The sequence below is a fragment of the Mytilus trossulus genome, chromosome 3 (genome assembly GCF_036588685.1).
Source record: "Mytilus trossulus isolate FHL-02 chromosome 3, PNRI_Mtr1.1.1.hap1, whole genome shotgun sequence".
Taxonomy (NCBI): domain Eukaryota; kingdom Metazoa; phylum Mollusca; class Bivalvia; order Mytilida; family Mytilidae; genus Mytilus; species Mytilus trossulus.
The window spans coordinates 24,596,942-24,614,453 of NC_086375.1; the positions used below are offsets into that span (position 1 = coordinate 24,596,942).

At 31.1% G+C, this 17,512-nt stretch overlaps 1 protein-coding gene across 1 annotated transcript in view; it reads right to left on the bottom strand.

Annotated features, from left to right (window-relative positions):
- Positions 1 to 2,172: 2,172 nt before the first annotated feature.
- LOC134710836 (muscle-specific protein 300 kDa-like) overlaps positions 2,173 to 17,512 on the bottom strand; it is a 109,980-nt gene continuing 94,640 nt past the window's right edge. The window contains exons 68-80 of the mRNA XM_063571239.1: positions 17,156 to 17,482; positions 16,395 to 16,712; positions 15,737 to 16,063; positions 14,195 to 14,335; positions 13,513 to 13,677; positions 12,590 to 12,916; positions 11,772 to 11,924; positions 10,156 to 10,320; positions 9,459 to 9,785; positions 8,950 to 9,102; positions 8,161 to 8,328; positions 7,650 to 7,826; positions 2,173 to 4,951 (exon numbers count right to left, since the gene is read on the bottom strand). Coding sequence (XP_063427309.1) covers positions 4,916 to 4,951; positions 7,650 to 7,826; positions 8,161 to 8,328; positions 8,950 to 9,102; positions 9,459 to 9,785; positions 10,156 to 10,320; positions 11,772 to 11,924; positions 12,590 to 12,916; positions 13,513 to 13,677; positions 14,195 to 14,335; positions 15,737 to 16,063; positions 16,395 to 16,712; positions 17,156 to 17,482 — 2,784 coding nt within the window. The 3' untranslated portion in view covers positions 2,173 to 4,915. The remainder of the gene's footprint in view (positions 4,952 to 7,649; positions 7,827 to 8,160; positions 8,329 to 8,949; positions 9,103 to 9,458; positions 9,786 to 10,155; positions 10,321 to 11,771; positions 11,925 to 12,589; positions 12,917 to 13,512; positions 13,678 to 14,194; positions 14,336 to 15,736; positions 16,064 to 16,394; positions 16,713 to 17,155; positions 17,483 to 17,512) is intronic.

Genomic DNA, 17,512 nt, shown 5'->3' on the forward strand with positions numbered 1-17,512 from the left:
TATGGACTTGACCACCAAAACTTAACCTTGTTCACTGATCCATGAATGGTCAAGTGAAAACTGTCTGGCGGGCATGAAGACCTTGCAAGGTTTGCACATTGCATACCAAATATAGTTATCCTATTTCTCTTAATAAGAGAGAAATTAACATTACAACTTTTCTTTTCAAGTAGTCACTGAACCATGAAAATGAGGTCACAAGGACAATGGACATGTGACAGAGGTTACATGTAATACAAAGTATGAAGCATCCAGGTCTTCCACCTTCTAAAATATTAAGCTTTTAAGGAATTAGCTAATGCCACCTCACTATCTCTATGTTGGGCTTTCTGCAACTTTTGCCTGGCAAAAATTAATCCTACAGCGAGAGCATGAAGTTAAGACCAAGGCCATGAGACATGATTATGTCTCCACAATAAGCCAGTAAACAAGTACAAGTGTACTTGCAGACAAGGTCTTGTTAAAAGCAGACATATACAACTTTAAATTGTGTTTGTGATGAAAAAAGGGATGAAGCTATTTTAAATAACAAACATTTATCAGTTACAGGCACCTTTCTTCCCCCTCAATTTTCTAAGTATCAGGTGACTTTCGTAAATACAAAAGCTAATGCATAAATTATTGACACAATTCAAGCATATTTTGGAAATGTGGCCAGGAGGGTAATAATTACTACAAAAAATATAATTTCATACATCATGGCAAGCTTTAATAATCTCAGACACGACAAAATATTAAACAATTCAAACAAGAAAACCAGCAGCCTGATTTGTGTACAAAGCAACAAACAACAAATGGAAATTTAACAGCTATTGGTATAATAAACAAAAACCTATGACAACCACTGGATTACAGGCTCCTGCTTTAGGACAGGCTTGTATGGTGACTTTTATCTCTTGTGAAACAACAAATCATTTCTGTCAGATTTATTTTGATGTATTTTCACATTTTTTGTCTTGCAAGACACAAATAAGTTGATATAATATTAGGACTCTTAGTCATTTGATTATTTTGTAAATGAATTATGACTGAGAGATACAGAACCTGAAATAAAGGGTGAGCAGTGGAGTTGGACGTCCTAGTAATGAGGAGTTATAAAGAGGGATCAGGGAAATACACAAAAGGGAACTGGTTGACAATAGTGAAAGTTGAACTCAGACAATTTAGTATTAGCAGAAATGAAGTATTTGTAAACAAGAATGTGTCCACAGTACACTATCATTTTCTATGTTCAGTGGACCATGAAATTGGAGTAAAAAAATTTGGCATTGAAATTTGAAAGATCATATCATTTGTGTACTAAGTTTCAAGTTGATTGGAATTCAACTTCATAAAAAACTTATTTGACCAAAAACTTTAACCTGAAAATTGCACTTTCATTTTCTATGTTCAGTGGACCATGAAATGGGGGACAAAATTCTAATTTGGTATTAAAATTAGAAAGATCATATCATAGGAAACATGTAGACTAGGTTTTAAGTTGATTGGACTTCAACTTCTTCAAAAACTACCTTGACCAAAAACATTAACCTGAAGCGGGACAGACTAACCAACTAATGAAAGAACAGACATACAAAAGGATGCACAGACCAGAAAACATAATGCCCTTTTACTATCGTAAGTGGGCAAACGTGGGTCATAAAAAATGTGAAATACGGGTTCTAAACTATTGTAAAAGTAGGCTATGTTCTGATCAAATTTTGTGTATATACTATGGGTAAATAGCACTGAAAATTAGTAGGTAGTTCGTATTTATTTGAACTTTGTTTGCTGGTTTTCTTTCTTAAAACTGTTTTTGAGTTTCACAAAATTTGGTGAGGAAACTTAAGAGTTGGAAACAAAAATGCTAATTTCTAAGTTGTAAAGAACATAACTCTGGAAGGATAAGCAACTCTCTATCCAAATTTGATCTGGGTTCATGAGTTTTGGTTCTCAGTTTTGTGTATGTTTTAAAAAAATTAAATTTGGATGAGCAAACCTTGAGTAACGGTGTGGAAACAAAATGGGCAGATTTCCAAGTTGTAAAAGGTAAAACTCTGGCATGGTAAGTGACTCACTACCCAAATTTGATCTTGGTCTGTGAGTTGTGGTTCTTAGTATTGAGTAAATGTGTTGTACACTTTTTCTTTTCGGTCAATACGGTAATAAAATCATAATAAGAAACACAGTAAATTGTAATCTCAACATTTTATTTGAGTTAATTATATAAAAAAACATTAAAAACAGCTCGACAATCCTGGTGTCGAAGCCTTAATAATAGCTGCTACAAATCACTACGTTCTTGTGTAAACATTATACATCTATAATTAACTATTGAGCATATCAAAATGGCAATAAAAAACCGCTTGGTGTATAAATAATGGATGGAAATGTGTTGTTTTCATTTTGGCTTAACAACAAGGAATGTTCAGAACTACTGACATCACAGATGTATGTAAATATCAGAAAAATGGAATTGTGGGTAAAAAATAAAATTTGAATATCTTTCAATAGATGGTAAAAGTGGAGAATTGAAAATATTCAGAATTTAAGCATGGAGCAAAATTTTTTTCCACACATTTCACACTTTTCTGAATTTACAAATAAAATGTTACAAAACAGTAACAAAGTATGCTTTCAGGTATAACAACAACAAAAATAATTGAAAAAGGAAAAAAAATCTCAATGTCTGATTTAATGAAAACAAACTATGATAAATATGTTCTTCAACTGTATCATTTTGCCGATCACTTATCATTATTAGTAAAGAGATTCACACAAATTTTAAAAGTTAAAAAGAGATTCTTAAAAATATTAAAAACACTGCATACAAATCTAAAAGTAGACCTGCCTATAAAATCCACTGAATATGGAGTGAGTTTGAAAATAAGGCTAGTTCGTAAGCTGAAGATCAACAGTTTTCCTGAAAGGCCTGGCCTGTTAAATTAGGGATAATTATAAGGAAAAGGCTTAGATTCTTATTTAACAAGGTTCTGATACTTTGATTTTCCGGGATCATTTCAGACATCTCCAGTGATTGTTTTTTTTTTAGATATTCCAACTTCACCACATAAAACGTGGAAAAAGCTATTTGAAAATAAATTACTGTTGAACAACCTTCATTAGCTGATAAATTTTAGATGTTAAACATGTAATGTTTATAAAATCCAAATAAACAATTAGGCCATACTTAAAAATAGTTTGGTTAGCCCAAACCCTACCCAAAGGTTGAGACAGTGGGTAGGTAGTAGGCATTTTCTTTTTTTTTTTTCAAAAAAAGAAATTGAAGTGTCAGATGTTTATTAGTCTTCATGTCTATTTGATTAAAAAAAACTTCTTCAAATGAGGACAATAAAAGAATTTGAGTAGGCAGCTTTTTTCTGGGTAGGCAGCGTTTGGGCAAACAAACCTATTATTTATTATGGCCTTATTTCACACATATCTTCAACATTCCTGAACTTTTTTTCCTCACATATAATTTCAATTTGTTTTCCATTTAACAAAAAGTTGACAAAAAAATATCAGTTGACCTTCTGTTTCCCCCCTCGCCTATTTAGAAACTGTATACTTTCAATACCTATATGATAAATATGACTTGGTCACATCCAACTGATCTCTCACTTTTCATAATGGTTTTAACATCATTTCAAACACAAGCAATCATACAGATACAGAGTGAGTGTGGTTATACAAATCAATTAGAGCATTTATTAGATACAAATGATTTAAAAACACTTATGATTGTAATTTAAAATTATTAAAATTGTTAATTATTATTTAGCTTAAACAAGGACCACATATATTTAGTCTAGGAAAACAAAAACAAATGGCTAATCAGGATGCAATCATATGTTTTGTTTCATTTCATTGTTTAACAGCACAAAAAATAGGAATAATTCCTCAAATTTTGTTTTCCCAAATAACATTCATTCAAGTGAAACAAAGATTTGAACCATTTCATGAAGGCAGATATATCTATTCCATGAAGAAAAATACACAATATTGTTAATCAAAACAAAAATAAGAAAAAGGCAATAGAATCTTACAAAAAATTAACTCAAAAATATAATGTCTTGATTGTTTTTCTTTTTTGAAATGATGAATAAATACTGAATTTCTATATATCTTTTGCATATTCAAAATAATTCCAAAACCTAAAAGAATATATATATGCATATAAAACAATATTAAATCTAGATTATATGTGTTATAATTATTTATAAACATAAATTTCCAAACCCACAGGTGAATTGTGGCCCTTTGCTGCTAAAGTTTGTGTAGAAAGGAAAGGGGAGATAATTGAACAAGGGAAATAACTGAGTAACACACATGCATCATTGAAACCATGCACATAATACACGAATAAGTAAAGAAAAAGGCAGTTAGAAAATACACAGCAGGTCAAGTTAAGGAGTTATTGATATATGTATATATTAAAAGAAATGATACAATTGTTGCAGAACATATTCTCTCTCTCATACATGTACATGTATATTTCAAAATTACATATAAATGAAAATAATTAATAATACTGTGTATAAAATCAAAGTTCTCATAAAACAGTTAAAAATGGATTTGAAGAATTAATTCAAAAATACATTTACATAAAAAGACACATTTCTGAAAGCACCAAGTAACAAATACGGATGGAATGATTTGGTATCACAGATAACGTATAAATAACATGTAGTGAACATTCACATAAATAAATAGAAATAAATATGTAAACAATATAATGCTAGCAAGTTTGTTTCCAACACTACAAATCTAAAACTAGCGACATAATGGCACAATTCATTAGAAACTATTTTATGACTGTCAGAACTAAATATAACTGGCAAGGAAAATGGTCCACTTCATGTTGAAGTCTTCCGATCGATAGTCTTTGTACTAAAGTTGTAGAGGCTGGATATATAGGTCATTGTGATCCATGAGACTAGTACCAATATAGGTCAATGTGATCGAGAACGACCTGAAGAAAGATGAAAATTCCAATTTTCACACAAATTGCCAAACAAGTCACCACAAACATAATCACTTAGTAATTTATTATAAGAAAAAAATCAAAATTAATTAAACAAATTATTATTAAAAAAAACAAATTTTTCCATGAAAATCGTAGACTAATTGTTATGCTTCCTTCACCAGAAAATTCAACTACAAAGTTATATAAGTGCAGTGCCAGTACACGCCAGTGTAACTTGAAGTAACCTAGGACAGAAAATTATATAACTGGTGGCTTCGGCCAAATAAATAATACAAAATAAAAACTCTTACTACTTTTGAAACTGATATCTATTAGAAGGCTAAAATGTCAAAGGATGGTCAAAAATTGAGGTCTGGCAGAGGTAAGTTGGTCAAAGTTAGATATGAAATGAAAAAAAAAAATGATTTCAAATGTTATCGTCACACTCAACATTCTGTGTTTTCAAATATTAAGTAATGTTAGATGAAAATCACCATTTATGAATATAAATCGACACAAAATGAAAATGTTGTTTCAAACAAAAACAAAATTTGGCTGGTGTGCCCGTTTTTTGAAACAATGGATTTTTCGGTAGGAAAAAATAAATATATTTATTACATTGGTTGCAATGAATTACATTGATTTCCCAGTTAGATAAAACCTGATAATTTCACATGTGAAATAAACATGGTTATTTCACTCTCAGACGTCAAACAACAAAAGGGGTTGTCAAGACGTAGATAAGGACGGATCAATACAAATTGTGAATGCGTAGAAAAAAGGTATAGTTCCTTACATGTTTTACATTAATTTCTGTAAAAAAGCCATTTGCCAATGTAATAAAAAGAATAACAAATTAAAGAATTCAAATATTGCAAAATATTCAACTCGTGACCGAACAACACTGACAATTAACCCATGCACTACACGCATTTGTGAATTAATGTGTTGTTTTCGGTCACTAGTTGAATATTTTTCTCTATTAGAATTCTTCGATTAGTTAATTTATAATTATTAGAATGAATATTCAAATGTGTTAAAAATACAGCTTTAAATATTATAAATATGAATTTCTTAACTTTTCACTAAAATCTGTGACATTAAAGTTAATATTCCCCCTTTCCTGTGGTGTTGTGTATTCTGTGTGTTTTCCACACACAAGACAAATTTTTTGTAAATAGTTGCTATGACCATTGAGGACAGGTCAAGAAAAGTTCTTTCACTATCCTTGAGGTACAGTGAAGGAGAAAAAATTTGCAAGAGGTTTTATTTTAGCTAATTTAGTGATTTAGATATAGGCACACAATGATTTTCCATGTAAATTAATCTTCAAAGCAGATCAGAATTATAAACAGGAAAATTAGGAAAATTAACCCACACAAACAGATTACCCTTTGAAATTGTGTAAAGTTAAGACTCTGAAAAAAGAGTCAACAGTGGTGTAGTCAGAAAAAGTGCTATCAAAGACTCTAAAGAATCATTTCAGGAAAAGCCTTAAATTTTTTTTGAATAATGATGTCTTATTACAACACTGATTGCTGTTATCTGGGCATAAAGGAAGGGATGATCAATGATACAAAATGATGACACAAATACAATGATGTCCACCACCACAAAAAAAAAAATGATTTAAAAACATACATGATACATGATAAAAGGAAGAGTAAAAGTAAAAGATTAGAATGAAAGAAAAAAAACCGAAACAATCTGATTGAAATACTGTGTCCACGCTTTGCTTACCAGTATCTGACAATACTTTGTTCTAATTTCTGTTCCAGGCTAATGTTCCACCATTTTTTTAAACATTTTTTTGGTGACAATATGACAAAATTATCTAACTTAATCTTACGAAATTGATACTTAAAAAAATTTAACCAATGAAACAACTGCCTGTAAATTTTTGAAGGTGTGTACAATTAGGACAAACCAAGAAGATTCTGAAAGATCTTTAAAGCAGAAAGTAGAACAGAGCATCATCAGAAACTTGAAAGTGCAGCTTGGACTCCAGATCTGTCTATAAATCAGATTGAAAAAGAAAAGAAAATAAAGAAAATTATGATGAATGGATAGATTTTACTCTGGGGAAATAAAAAAAAGGTGGCTTTATTTCCATGTTGTAAAAAATGTATTCAGACCATAAAAATATCTCCCTTCAGAAAAATATACAGTACAATATTCACAAATAACATTAATTCACTCATGTACATAAATACACACACATGCTCTCATACATTCATGCACTGGTAGAAAATAGGAGAAATAAAGACAGAAAAAAGTTAAAATCTACTGAACTTTTGACCATCCTTGCATATGTCCTTCTAATAATGGTTAGTACTAAAACAGGTCTAAAGGTAGATAAAAGCAGCTTGTGTAAGACTGGGCCAATTCACCTGTAGGTCTAAATTCTATGCTTCTATAGTCCCTCAAAATGTTAGACTATATTTATACTACGTTTGAAAGAGATTAGTTTCTTTTTTTTATTATTTCTAATTACAAAATGCACCTTTTTTAAAGATAAAAATTTTAGTTTACACTTATAAAACAATTTTTAAGTAAAAGATTTAAATAATTTACCAATTACTACTTAAAACTTTATCAGAATTTTACGTAAAAAAATTCTATTGCATTTTCTTTATTTTTTTCAATCATTTTAGTGTTTTATCAAACAAGACTATATATAGCAAATGTAAAGAAATGTTCCTACCTTGATTTGTTCTGCAGTTGATTGTAAATTGAGGTAACTCTCTTCTAAGTTTCGTAACTGTGATTGTATTTGTGATGCCATTTTAGGAACTCTGCAGTTGTCTTCTGCTAGATGACGACCTTTCTTGTTGACCATGTCTAAGGTCATTCTATAATCTTCTATGTCTCTTATGAGAGCCTGCAACCAGAATAATCCATTCATTATTAACGTTAAAGTTACAAATGAACACCAAACAAGCAATACAATGGATGTTCTTAAATCTGATATAAAGTTTCTTTGAACACAATGAAGATAACATACAAGTTTTTTAGCTCTTCCAAAAGTTGAGAGAACAAATTCTTTATTTAAACATAAAATTTTAATGTTCCTTATTGTTTAATGACTTCCTCTTATACCTGGAATTATTTTTCTTCAAATAAACACTTCTCCCCCTTTTTTTAATTGTTTTTTCTGAAAGGGAAAACAAAGACTGACTCCTATTAATCTTCAGAAACTAATAATAGAAACTAACCCTGTGTTTGTCTAGTTGTCTTTGTGTGATTTCCATGGAGCTGACATTAAGGGAATTATGGGACATGAGTTTGAATGACGTCTGCAACAACCATTTCTCACTATCTTGTTGAGCTTCATGGAAGTCCAAATGATCATGGTAAGCTCTGTCTAATTTAGCCACTATTTCCTAGAAATAATAAAATGCATATTTTTAAAATATTGACAAAAAAGATAAAGATTGATAGTCTAGAGATTCCTATCCAATGGCTGCATTTGTTCAATATAAACCTTTGACTTAAAAGATCAACATACTTGCAAAATTTGCCGTTTCAGAATCTAATGCATCATGGGTAATATTTTCAAAAGCGTACACCAAAGTGTTTTGATTGGTTTTAAACGTTATAAACAATGGAAATTCAACCAATGACGTAACGTTATTTGCACTTTGGGGTACGAACAATGAAATTACCCATGATACTCTAGATTCTGAAATGGCCAATTGAAGAGTATAATAGTGCAGACACATTTTATGATTTGAATCTACTGGTACAAATTTTTATTGCAATCATATATAAAATATCCAATAATTCTCATTGATATTTAAACCCTTTATATTTAGCATAAAAGAAACTAACAAATTGTAACACAGATCGTCTTTTTCAACAATTTCAATGTTATAGATGGGGTAGAGTTTATTTTTAAAAGTTTCATGATCTGCTTATGACATTCAGTTACTGCTTTTCAATAAAATAGACAATCATGTTATAATTTTATAAATCAAATTATTATTTGACTTGTCAAAACTTACCCTTGCCCTATTTCTGACTCTATCATATCGACTCTGTACATCTGACAAAGAGTCTGATACATCAGGATTTTCACTAAGCGCCTCAAGGTTTGCTACTCTCTCAGCCAGTTCATTTACAAGTCTGTGGTGGTTTTCAACATCGCTCAGTACAAGCTACAAAATTAAATTCAAGTTATTTAGTCAAAGGGAGATAACTCAAATTAAATGCAATAATTTTTTTTACTTCAAAATTTTGTTTATTTGTTTGTACAAGAAAAGATGAAAGTAAAGCATGACTTTGCATTTCATTGTATGGATCTGTAAAATGAATAGGAAGCTTAAATTGGCAAGTTTAGTGATTTTAATATGAAAATTCTACAAAATGAACAAAGAGTTAATTTCTGATTTTAATTTATGTGCTGGATCATTTTAATTTCCAATCTGCCTTTGGATTGTTGAAATGGGTATCTGGTGTGATGAGAGAAAAATTAAAGTATTCTCAGGTAACCAATCAAATATTAGTTATATACCTTGAATTTGTCAAGTTGTGTTTTCTTTTCCACAAGTTGTGCTTTAGGTTCAGGCTCCATTTGGAGAGTATGCTCTGTGTCTGCCAACCATTTGACTAGACTGCCATAATACTCTTCATAATCGTTCCATCTTTCCTGGACACCTTCTAGCATAGTGCTACATTCAGAAATAGCTTGGTTCAGTTTCTCCCATTCATTTGTAAGTTCTGTAACTTGTTGTTCGATAATTCTCTTTCCATCTGAGGAAGTATTGGGAAGGATTTTTTCGGCTAAGTCACAAACATTATTGACTAGTTGTAAACCTTCATCCATACTGGCAGTGATTTGCTACAAAAATAAACGTCAAAATATTAACTGGAATCTAAATTTAGAATAATGAATACAGGTCAAATAAATCTTTTATCTTAGCTTGAACATGAATTTCTCTTATACATTTCTGTATTGCATTAAAGTTTCCACAATGTATCATTTAAAATCCTAAACTTTAAAATTGTCCTCTAAAACCAACCTCACATTTTTCCTTCTTTTGATATTGCATCATATCTAAAAAAAAAAACCTCTTTCTAATGGAGCACTCCAATCATTAACTCTATACTGAACTACCTTTAAATAATTCAAACAATCCTACAGGGTGTCTTTGTCTCCTGATCTGATGTGATGGAACATTACAATCCTGAACTCTATACAATTGACCTACCTTGATTCCATTCATTCGATCCTGAATAGTATCCCAATCACCAGATGTATCATTGCAATCCTGAACTCTCTCATCCATTTCTGCCAACCAGTGTGCAGCATCATCAAATGCTTTATCGTAGGATTTGTGGTCTTTAGCATTATCATTCAGTCTCTGCAACATACCCTGTGGTGGAAAAATAGCAACGATGCTCATTTTTACTTTCAAAAATTTAATTCATTATTCAAAACTTCAGTTAAATTTCAAAATTCAATCTTCCATTTTCAAAACAAACTTGAAACTTGTGGTTGAAATTAATTATACACACTTCACATTTGTTGTTGAAATTAATTATCCATAAAGTTCAAAAGTTCAACTTTAAACTGCAAACATAAATACATCCATGACCCAGAATAATTTCCTCTGATCTACTTCATTGTTCCTATGTTTGAGAGTTTTGTACCACTTCAAAATCTACATTTTATTCAATCTGTAAACTTTAATCTGCTTAAGATAGAAGTCAAACAAGATTTGTTATGCAAAATAAAAACCATTTACCAGCTTAAAAATCTTATAGGTATAAAGTAATTTAAATGGGGGTTGAACGATCTGCAACTTTATTACATTTTATTAAAATTTCATGAAGGTTCAATATAGTGTCAGACAAACACTTCAATATGTAAATTAAATAAAAATATATTGAAGAATTCATCATAAAACTGACATGTATACTTGAATAAGCTTTTTAGATGGGACCATTAAAACTTTAGTTATTTACACACCAATACACCTTTTATCATTTGCATGTTTATTACACAGGGTTTTAACGGTACTTTTCTTTTGAGCTATTTTATTAAAATGAATGTGGGGAAGCAGGTTTCTCTAAAACCAATATGCTTTCTTTCTTTGCATATTGTGGTGTGGGTTTGTTTATTTTTTGTGGGTACCAATTTTCTTAGTTTAATGAATCATTTAGTAAACAGCTGATTATCAAAAAAATTTAAGTGATTAATTGCTCAAGTCGAACACCAATTATAGTTAATGTCACCTGTTCCGCTTCACAATTATTTATTTTAACACCTGATATTTTTTTTATGTTTATCTATGTAATTGTTTTTATAGAAATCTATGCTTAAGATTGTTTCACTTTAAGGAACTGGTTAGTTAGCTTTTGATATGAAAAATATATTAAATATTACATTAATGATAGTTTGCTTATGAAAAGGTATTTCAATTTCTAGCCAAAATATAAAATAAAAGTTACAATACCTATCATCATTTTCATGAAATATATTTGTTTTCATTTATTGAAAAAACATACAATCAAATCGTTTATGTGCCATATCCTGAATCTCATATTTAACCCAAGAAGTTCAAGTTTATTTTGTATATTCTTTAGACACTTCAACTTTTACTTACAACAAACATAAATTCAAATATGAAGTTCATATAACAATAAAACATATATACTTATAAAACTCATCAAAACAACCTCCCAAAGTCTTATAAATTAAAATTTATATACTCTCTTGACAGATTAAATACTGTGAAATGACATTTTATTACTTCATTGTCATAAAAGTACAATTTAATATCTACATCCACAACTTAGTGCCTTATTCTAAAGTACAACTCACCTTAGCTGCTGACATGAGTCCCTGATATTTTGTTGTCAACATCATCATATTATTAGAGACACGAGGATCTATGCTGCGCTGTGAAACAGCATCACTTCTCTCTTTTACATGCTCCAATGACAATTTCTTCTTTAGAATTTCTTCAAATATATCCTGCAACACAAAATTATGTGTTTTAGAACATTAGACAGTAATTATGTGGTAATAGCATAACTTATTACTTTCTGTTAGTTGTTTTGAAAAGTCTATTTAGTAGAAATAATTTGAAAGATTTTAACATTGTCTACTCCAGAAATTTGTTTGCTTAACATATTGTTGTTTTAAATGAATTTTTGCTTTGTTAACTTTTCCAATAAATTTAGCAAGTCATCTACAATATATATTAAAATTTAACTGTAAAGTTGCCAAAAAAATAATAATGACTTGAGAAAATATTTAAATAATTTTTGGTATTTAACAGTTTCAACAAATATTTATGTAAAACTTCAGAATGAAAACTTTGGACAATAAATTATTAATGCAGTAAACAAGATAAAGGACACTGAAACAGAACTGTTTAATATTATGATACATGTATAAATCTAGTTATCAATTGTGTGTGCTTATTGAACCCCAATCATTTGTTTACAACTTTTGAAGAAACTTTCAGTAAAATATTTCCATTTAAATGCAAGACTTGTATCTTCTACTACCAAAATTTTAGACCTCCTGCTCCTGATTTCAAAAAAGAAATTTGCAGAAGTCCCTAATTTTTAAGATATCTCAAAACAAATTCACTAATAATGGAAAAGTGAAATAGAAAAAGAAATCTTATTTACCTCTCCTTGCATCAGCTGTTTCTGTTTCTGTTGCAAGTCTGGTTTGTTTTCATGGAGATCTTTGACATTGTTCTCCATTTGGTTCATCCATTGATGAAAACGTTCGTACTCGTCGTCCATCTCCATCCAGTTTCCGATACATCTGTCCAGGTTACCCTCCATCTCGTTCACAGAGTTGGAGAACGTATTCCAGTCGTCTTTGAGGTTCTGGATCTCTTTGTGGATAGCCTCTTGACCTCTAGGAGCAGTCGACATGCAGACTCTCTCCCCAAGTTGTGTAGCATTGTTTACCATATCCTGACCTTGTCTCATCTCTCCTTTGAAATCCTGTAATATATTATAGAAAGTTTTTAATGTTGGATCTAGCAAATTTCATTGACACTCAGACAAATAAATTATGCTGGAATATTGTTTTATGGTGTCAGTAGTTCAATCAATTTTTATTTCTTTTATCATTTGAAAAGCATAATTTGAAGAACATGAGAGTATGAAATCAGTATTTCTAGTAAAGAGTCATATTAGGAAGAAAAACTATATATCATTTTTTATAATAACTGATTCTGGCATACATCTAATACCCAAAAGTTGAACCTCCTTTAAAACAAATTCCTATTTTGACAAAAGTGCTTTTGACAGAGAGATACAGAATTTTTCATTTTTTTTAATTCATTATCAAAATGCTGAGAAGCCTTAGGTGACAAAATAAAACTTTGTGATGAAGTGTGTTGGTTCAATTTTCACCATCTCCTCAAAAACTCTCTGGACAATCCATAATTATAAAACATAAAAATTAAAGATTGTCGTTTGTATGTAACATTTTCCTGGTACATAGATTGTCTTAAAGAGTGTCCTATGAACTCTGCTTTTAAACAAGAAGCAGAGCTGGTTATAGAGTGGAGCTAGTTTTTGAACTGTGTTCTTACCTTAAGCTGCTGTAGTCTTTCTTGTAATGTATTTCTGTCTCCAGTGTAGTCACTCAACCGTTGTAGTCGGTGTCGGTTGTTTGCTAACCAATCTAAACAACCAATGTAAGATTTCCTGTACTCTTCATGACCTCTGACAATATCATCCAACCTAACTGTCATGTCCTAAAAAATATGTTTACAAAACTATGAAATATTTCTAAATACATGAACTAAGGATTTTCTACCCCCAGGAATATATAACCTTAGCTGTATTTCAATATTTGGCAAATCATTTCCATAGTTTGAGTCCATAATGCTTTGAAATTTTGTACTTTATATTTGTGTCTGGCATACACAATCTTGATTATGAAAACTTTGTAATCAAAGATGAGTCCATAGAAATGATGTGATATAATACATGTATAATCCTTTTCCATAATTTTGACAATACATATCTTAATGTGGCAAACAAAAGGCTTGATATATATATAGAGAGAGAAAATACTTTCTATCAATACCATAACAGTTATGAGTTCTTAATACCCACACACTTTGTTAGTCCTAAATAATGAAAATTATACTCCAATCTTTATAATCACTTGGAATTTTGTTAAAAGTTAGTTATGGAATTATTTTTTTTAATAAATAAGTTTCTGTCCAGATAATTCTTTATCCCCAAAACTCTTTAAAAGGATCTTACCTTTGCAGAATCATGAAGCTGTTGGTACCGACTGTTGAGTTCTCTGACAAGTGCAATAGGTCGACTGTCCTTCAAGTGGGAGGCTTTGTCTTCTAATTTATTCAAAGCATCTCTGTGAGCAAGAATGTCAGCTTGGATTGCCTAAAAATGTAATTAGTTAATTATGAGCCATTTTATTTTTTTTGCCTGAGCATATTGAAAGAATTCATGATACTGTAACCAACTTATTTTCGCGTATACTCTATTTTGTGTTTAGCCCTTTCTAGTCCAATTAGTGATTCTTAAATTACTTGATGTAGTTAAGTAAGCAATAATCCAAATTTTACATATTTGATTTATATTTGCGATATTATTCTACTGGCAAAAGTTGTGAAAATAAATCACTCGCAAAAATAAGTTGGTTAACTGTTCTTATTTGAAACTTTTTTCAAAGAATAAGTAATATACTGACTGGCTTTAAAAACGCAACACTCATTTTGTAGATTTTTTTTTACCAAATCATGTTTGATCCTCATACAACTACTATTCATGCTCATCATATGTCTATCCCTTTCCAAAAATCATCATCTGACTTACCTGTGGTTATTGAACATACCAGATTTTTGAGATCGCATGAATTTCAGAAAGCGAAATTTCGAGCCAATAAAAGATTTTTTCGTTTTTTTTTCTTTGTGAAACAGTTCGTTCAATCCTTGGACACACTTAAATCATTTTAAAAAATTTGCATCTCCATATTGCCAAAACTAAGGAATAAAAAACTGAATCAACCCATTAGAATCCTGCAAACAGGAAAACGTGAACGTGCAGCAACACAAAAATTGACGTCAGAAACTCGTCTTACTGTCCTTCCGACAATGATACCGGTAGACGGGATTTGTTGAAGACCATCAAAGACCAAATCAACATGTAATGACAATGCAATGTCAAAAGAATTTGATTAGACAACGTCATTTGTGAGACAGATCTACGGCCGCAACGTCAACTGCCAACCAAATTGATGAATGAAATTTTGCACAGATTTATGCCATAAATGTTTCCCATTCACTGAACTGGCAAAGAATCGACTGCAGAAAAACATTTAGAGCCTTTAAGTTTCAACCGCATAAGTGACAAAACACATTGTAATGGGTGGAACAACGGCAAAATCAGAAGATGCAAAACAGAAACCAAAACATGCCGAAAAGAAATGGTTTCTGACAATCATTTTGGCGTTTGTTACAGGCAGTCATTAGTTTTGACGGTGACACGTTCATTGGTAAGGGGAAAACCATGGTTTCAGTGTATACCACAATATTTGAACATCGAAAATGACGTAATCAATTCAACTTTCCAACTGCATTTTTTTTAAACATTGAAGTAATGGCAGAACTTTCTGTTCAAAAGTTTGTTAACACAAAAATGCATAATTAAAAATGGAAATTGAAAAGAATAATCTAGTGTTGCGTTTCTAAAGCCGGTCAGTATAGTTGAAGGTTTTTACATACAAAAAAGTAAATAACAAAAATCTAGAATATCTATTGAATGACAAAGGCTGCTATGTACCTTGAATTTTTCCAAACTAGATCGCTTCTCAGGAAGGTCTACTCTTGCTTCAGGATCAGACCTCAATTTGGTCTCAAGGTCCATAATCCAGCCTAGTAGCTGGTCATATGACCTATCAAAGTCTCCCCATTGTGACAGAGCAGACTCTAGTCCACGTTTGGCTTGAGATACATCAGTTAGTAGGTTCTCATACTGTGTCTTGGCTCTCTCTGTCTCCTGTTTGATGATCTGACAACCTCTAGGATTGGTGTTTGGTAAGGTCCTTTCTGAACACTCTAGTAATGTCCTCAATAAGTTATGGCCTTGGTCCATGGCTGCTTGTAGTTCCTAAAAAGATCACAGGATTATATTATCATGACAAGAATCAATAATATCAATCTTGATAATGATAATTTTATTTTTACTACAAACCTTCACAGATCAGATATTTTCTTTTTCTCATTTGGCCCAATGTGTAATAGATGCAATAAAATCAACTTAAAAAAGTAAAAAGAAAGTTCTAGACCAATAAAATGTTCCAAAATGCATGAAATAAAACAGCTCCATTACAATTATATCCTTTTTACCCTCTTTTACATACAGATCTATAATTGCCCAAAACAAAAAAATATTTGTTATATAAATTAACGCAATCTAACAATCATACAAAACTGCCTACCATGATTTGATTCAGTTTGCTTCCAACATCATCTTTAGTTCCAGAAGAATCATGAACACTACCAAGTTTGTGTTTGGTGTCACCGAGCCATTCCTCAAAGTCATTATTTGCCTGTTTGTAGGCAGCATGGTTATCACAGTGAAGTTCAAGGTTCTTTACGATGTCCTTGGACATAGCAACCACTCCTTGGTAACGGGTGGTCAGTTGTGTGATGGCATGAGAGGTCTTGGCATCTGCATTTGTTGCTAGTAGAGCTTGAGCTTTCTCATTTACTCTGTCCATTGTACTCTGGTGTGACATGACTTCTTCCATATAGTTCTGTAAATAACAAATAATGTAAAATTTACAATTTTATAGGAAAGGAAACTGCAATGAGTTGGTAAAAATTCAAGAAGTTTGAACATGCAATACAATTGTTCTGATACTTAAACATTAAAGCATGATTAAAATGTGGCAAATTCCAATGAGACAAGCAAGCCAAAAAATCAAAATACTTCTAGAAATCTGGATATGGTCAAGCATCTGTACAATATATCAAGCCTTATAAAATTAACCTGGATCTAGAAAGTCATGCATAAAGCATAAAAAAGACTCTGACAAGAATCCAAGATGGTACAGACTTATATCATTTTATAAATGTCATAGAACAATTATCTATTTTGGCTATTGTGTTGTAGGATTGCTCCTTCATTGATCTATACAACACATCTACTTTTTGTCATTTCAAAATAAACAGCAAGTAATGTTTGCAGGACACATACCAAGTAATGATCCCATTGTTTCTTTTTCTCTTCCAATGTGATCTTAGGTTCAAGGTCAGCCCTTAGGAAACCCTCTGCTTCTTTCAACCAAGCATTGAACTGGTTGTAACTTTCCTCAAATTCATTCCATTTGGACAAGCTAGTGTCTTGATCTTCTAGTGCTTCATTCAGCATTGTACGGTACTCATCAAAGTCACGCTTCATTGCCTGTAGTTCATGTCTAATTTTAGTTTGACCTGATGGTGAGGTTGTATGGAGAGTTAGTTCCCCTGATTTGGTAGCTTCAGTCTGTCTATGACTTCCTTCTCCAACATCAGCTTGCAAAGCCTGTAAAACAAAATATACAAGAATTGTTCA